At 41.1% G+C, this 4657-nt stretch overlaps 1 protein-coding gene across 1 annotated transcript in view; it reads left to right on the plus strand.

Moving 5' to 3' along the window:
* tbc1d30 (TBC1 domain family, member 30) overlaps positions 1 to 3663 on the plus strand; it is a 25807-nt gene extending 22144 nt beyond the window's left edge. The window contains 1 exon segment of the mRNA XM_032505693.1: positions 1510 to 3663. Within this exon segment, the coding sequence (XP_032361584.1) occupies positions 1510 to 2759 (1250 nt within the window). The 3' untranslated portion in view covers positions 2760 to 3663.
* Positions 3664 to 4657: the final 994 nt, after the last annotated feature.

The following is a 4657-nucleotide window of genomic DNA, read 5'->3' on the forward strand; positions in this document are numbered from 1 at the left end:
CAGCTGGTATTCTGTCTATAATGGAGTGGTATGGAAATTTGTAAGTGACTCCAAACTTTTGACCGGTAGTGTATACTTGGTGAAGGTTATATATCAATATTAAATTGAGCTTTGTTTTTTTTGCTTTTTCTCTTACACACTCAAACACCCCCAACAATCTTGCCACACTAATCATCACTCATGTAAACGCATTTTGTAAAGCTCAGTAATCGGCTTTTTACAAAGACATGTTAACATTTACATAGTTTACTGACATTGGGAAAAAGGGGCGACAATATGGTATATTACTCTACATTTTAGGTAATATGAGAGAAATGAATGTACACCTTGCTGCTAGTGTAATACTGGTTCATTCTGGGAGAGCCATGATGATAAATCCTTCAGAGAAAAACAAACTTTGCACGCCCTCTGGTGTCTGATGGAGGTGCTCTGAACAGCTGGCTGTAACGGAAATGGGAAATTTATGTGATGACTAGTGCTGATACAGTTAATGTATGAATGAATCAAAAGGAAAGCAATCTGAAAATGTTGAAGTATAACATTGTTCTAGGATATCTAGTTCTAGGATCACAATTATTTGCTGTTTACACCATCTCAAATTTGATGATTTGTTATTTTCACTTACATCAGTATACATTTACTATGTTTTGTTTTTTTAATGCTACATATTACATGACTTTGGTAACCTAGGATAGATTTTAGATTTCATAGGATAGCCGATTTGTTACAAAAGATTATTCTTTAAACAATGATATTGGAACAGTTTAGCATTTTTAAATGTACTTTAATTACAGGATACAGTTAACCATAGTAATAACTCAGTTACAGTATTGCTGTGATGCTTGCTCTGAGTTACACAGCAACAGTGAGGAAGTTAGAATAAATGTAATACTATACAGTAAGATATAATTGCTATTTACTGTAGTTGGCTAGCAAAAAAAAACAATAGATTCTTCAGGTTAACTGAACTGGTTGAAAACACAATTCTCTTTCATAATAAGCTTTATTGTCATTGCACCACTGTCTGACAATATTACAACAAAATTACGTTAGTACTTTCCTTCCTCATTTTGTTGAATAAAAGCAAGAAGTGAAACGTCCCAGCAGTAGATAGTGGACTTTACAGATAACAGAGTAGGTATTGCACATTCATGATTAGTTAGCAGCCTCAGTAATAAATAGATAAACACATAAATAACTAATATGGTTTGATAGTTTGTGATATGAGACTAGGATCCCTTTAACAGTATTTCTGCATAGGATAAGAAACTGTTCCTCAGTCTAATAGTCCAGGCTTGTATGGTCCTAAATCTGAATTGGGGTGGGTTGGGTCACGGGTTAGGTTAGAGGACCCGTTTCAGCATCGGGCCTCAAAGATGTCGCTGACTGCTGGTAGTTGAGTTCCGTTGATCTTTGTCACTTAAAGATAAATCTGTCTTACTGTAGGTTAAAGATCCAGTTCACAAATGTGTTTTGTGTCTTGTCCCTCACCTTTCACCTCCCCTCCAGAAAAGTGCCCCGCCACCCGTGTCCTGGCCTCCCAACTCAACCCTTCCAGCTCAGTAATCAATCACCTCCTTCTGGGTCGGAAACCGCGCGGAGATCCCTGGTGCTCCAGACCCACATCCACGAGCACATCAACACTACCAGGGTCCCGAGCTGCTTCTCTGTCCCAGAGTCACGGCTCCCCAGCCAGACAGCGCTGTGGCTCGCTGCTCTCCAACAGTACTGGTTCTCCAGGGAGCTCTGGAGGAGACGCAGGGTCGCCCTGGCGTGCTCACGTCCGGGTACATCGAAGGAATATAGCCAGGGCCCGAGCACAGCTAGGCTTTGGAGATTCAGAGGAAAGGGAAGATGATGAGGAGAGGGAGGAAGCAGGAGGATCAGCGAGATTCGAGGGTGAAGGGGAGAGAATGATTGAGGAAAATGAGAGAGATGATGAGGTCTCTGTGTCTCCGTCTCCTGATCCCTCTGGTACTGCATCCGTGTGTGAAGATGCTCTACAGGTGGCAGATGGGACAGAAGAAGCAGAAGTTGCAGAGGTGGTAGTGCAACTGGACTCCCTGGATCTAGAGGATAAATCAAATCTGACCTCCCCCAACAACGCAAACCCAAATACACAGCCCCCAATATCAGAGTCTAAACCTGCACCCCAAGCCCCCCTTCTCCCTCCTCCGCCATCCTCAAACAGACACAAAGAATCTGATTCCTCAGGTTCAGAGAGAAGCACCGCCTCTGACAGACACTTTCCCTCCATCGCTTTACCTCCACCTCACCACTCCTTCAATTCCTCACCTTCCACCCTGAGTCCGTCCCCCTCTCCAGTCCCTACATTGGCGTCTCTCGGTCCGTCCTGCTCGTCCTCTCCTACACCACCCTCCACCCCAACACCAAGCTCCACATTCTGCCTCCCATCATCCCAGTCAGCTGACGGCTTCTCCTCTCTCACTCTTTCTGCATCGTCCACATTTTACAAAACTTCCTCCCCGTCCACTCCTTCGCTTTCCTCTATCTCTTCCTCGTCCAGATCTCGTTTATCCTCCTCCCCATCAACCCCAGGGCTCTCGTCTTGTGGTGCCTCCACTCCTAAACAGCAGGTCTTTTCCCCGTTCCCTAGCGTGAAGCAGCCCAGGAAATCAGCAGCAGCCAGAAATCTCGGTCTCTACGGTCCAACATCCAGAACACCCACAGTACACTTCCCTCAACTTAGCCGCAACCTTAACCGCAGCAGTGCTGCCGGTACAACTGGGAGCCGATGAAGACCTTTGGACTTCTGAACTGATGCTAGAAACACACAGTCGGAACATGATATGAAAAATCATTCTATAGCTACACCATGTTGCCTACTGCATATCAAGAAAATAACCCATATCTTATTTGAAGTAGGTTGAAAGTTGTAGAAATGTAAAGTTCAGATGTGTGCAGAAATCACTTGATTATTGATGTTGAAATGTGAAGATTGTGGTTCACCTAATAAAGGGGTCATACTGAAATTCACAAGCCATTACAGACAAACAATTAGGAAGTAGTTGACTATTTATTGTGAAGGGCCCTTGTTTATGTTTTGTTTATTGTTTCAACCGCATTGGTACTGAACAGCTAAGGAACACAGGACTATAGGACTGTCACAGTGTCTAGCCCTTAACCGTGGCCTATGCAGGTTTTTCTTGACTATAATGGATGCACAATAAAAAAAGATAAGACATAAGATGTGGACAATGTTTTACCAACTTTCTAAAAAGGTACATTGCATTTGAGCTGGAGATCTATGTCCCTAAATAATGATTTATCTACTGAACCTTGAGAAAAGAATACCTCCTCCACTGAAACACAAACTCTGACCTGAACAAATGCTCATTTCTGGACTCATGGACCATATGTGGCAACATGATGAAGTACGTTTTTTTTTCATATGAGATTACACAAAAGCCATCCAGTTGTTCCTATGCCAAGTATTTAAAAAAAGTAACCCAAGAAACATGAGATACCTAAGAATTCCTGTAAATGAAAAATAATAAAAAGGTAAAATGTGCCCCTAAACCCGATCTTAAAATGTTTGATGTCCTGAAGCACTTTTCTTATTTACAGTCTGTAACTTGGCTGTTGAACATGAGGCATGTAATATCTCTGTCAATAATGAAGTAAGTGTGACTGCGAATGCTACTTTTGAAATCAGCTTAGACAAGTTTTGTTTGATTGTCGCGGTGTGAATAAATGTAAAAGCAGAATAATTACTATATTACATTTTATTAGTAGCTGTGTTTAAAATAATAATCTGCTAATGAGACCTTAATGTCTTAGTGTTAACAGTATGGTCCAACCACACTGAAAGCAGTCTTACTTGAAAAGTTGCCTAAAAGCTGCTCATTCTCACTGGGCTTTGAATGTCACCCAGTCTGGCAAAAATCCCAGTGTGGACAGTCGAGTCATGGTCTGGATAAACAACATCCTGCTTCCATCGTTTTTACATTTGAGAGTTTTGCATTGATCTAATTTGACTCAACAGAACTCAACCTCAGGCATCTACTCTACCAAACTTTGACAGACTACATATGCTTTTGACATTTATTGCTGTTTTTAACATTTTCCAGTTGCAAACAGACGCCACCTAGCTGGGGTTCATTTGGCTGCACAAAGAAGACTTTTTTTTTTTTAACCTGTTTTCCAAACTGCTTAATTTCTGTTTCATCCAAACAAAGATCGTAGCTGGAATTGACATATCGTTGCTTGCATTCATTCTGGAAAAAATATAAACTAAAAATTTTGAAATATTAAATTAATTTAAAAACCAAAGTTAGTCTATAATAGGTGTCTTTCTTATTTAAATTTCCATGCATCATTTAATTTTTTTTAAATTTTTAGTTTTATTGTTTACTGCATCACTCCAGGGGGAAGAAAAATAAGTGCGCGCCGAGGTGGCATGTCACTTCCGGTTGCCATCTTTGTTTACACGAATGAACAGCCGCGTCTTGTGCAGCGAGTTAAATGCTTGGGTGTAATATAATAACGGTTAAACGTCTTTACTTGTCCAAAGGGCAGAATATGGTTGCCACAAAAGTGTTTCAGGAGTGCGGAGATGTCTTTAAAACAGCGGTAAGTGTTGTCAGTTGACCTGCTGGTCTTTTCTTTCAAACTTTTGATTTGTGTTCAAGTTACC

Source organism: Etheostoma spectabile, chromosome 23 (assembly GCF_008692095.1).
Source record: "Etheostoma spectabile isolate EspeVRDwgs_2016 chromosome 23, UIUC_Espe_1.0, whole genome shotgun sequence".
Lineage (NCBI taxonomy): Eukaryota > Metazoa > Chordata > Actinopteri > Perciformes > Percidae > Etheostoma > Etheostoma spectabile.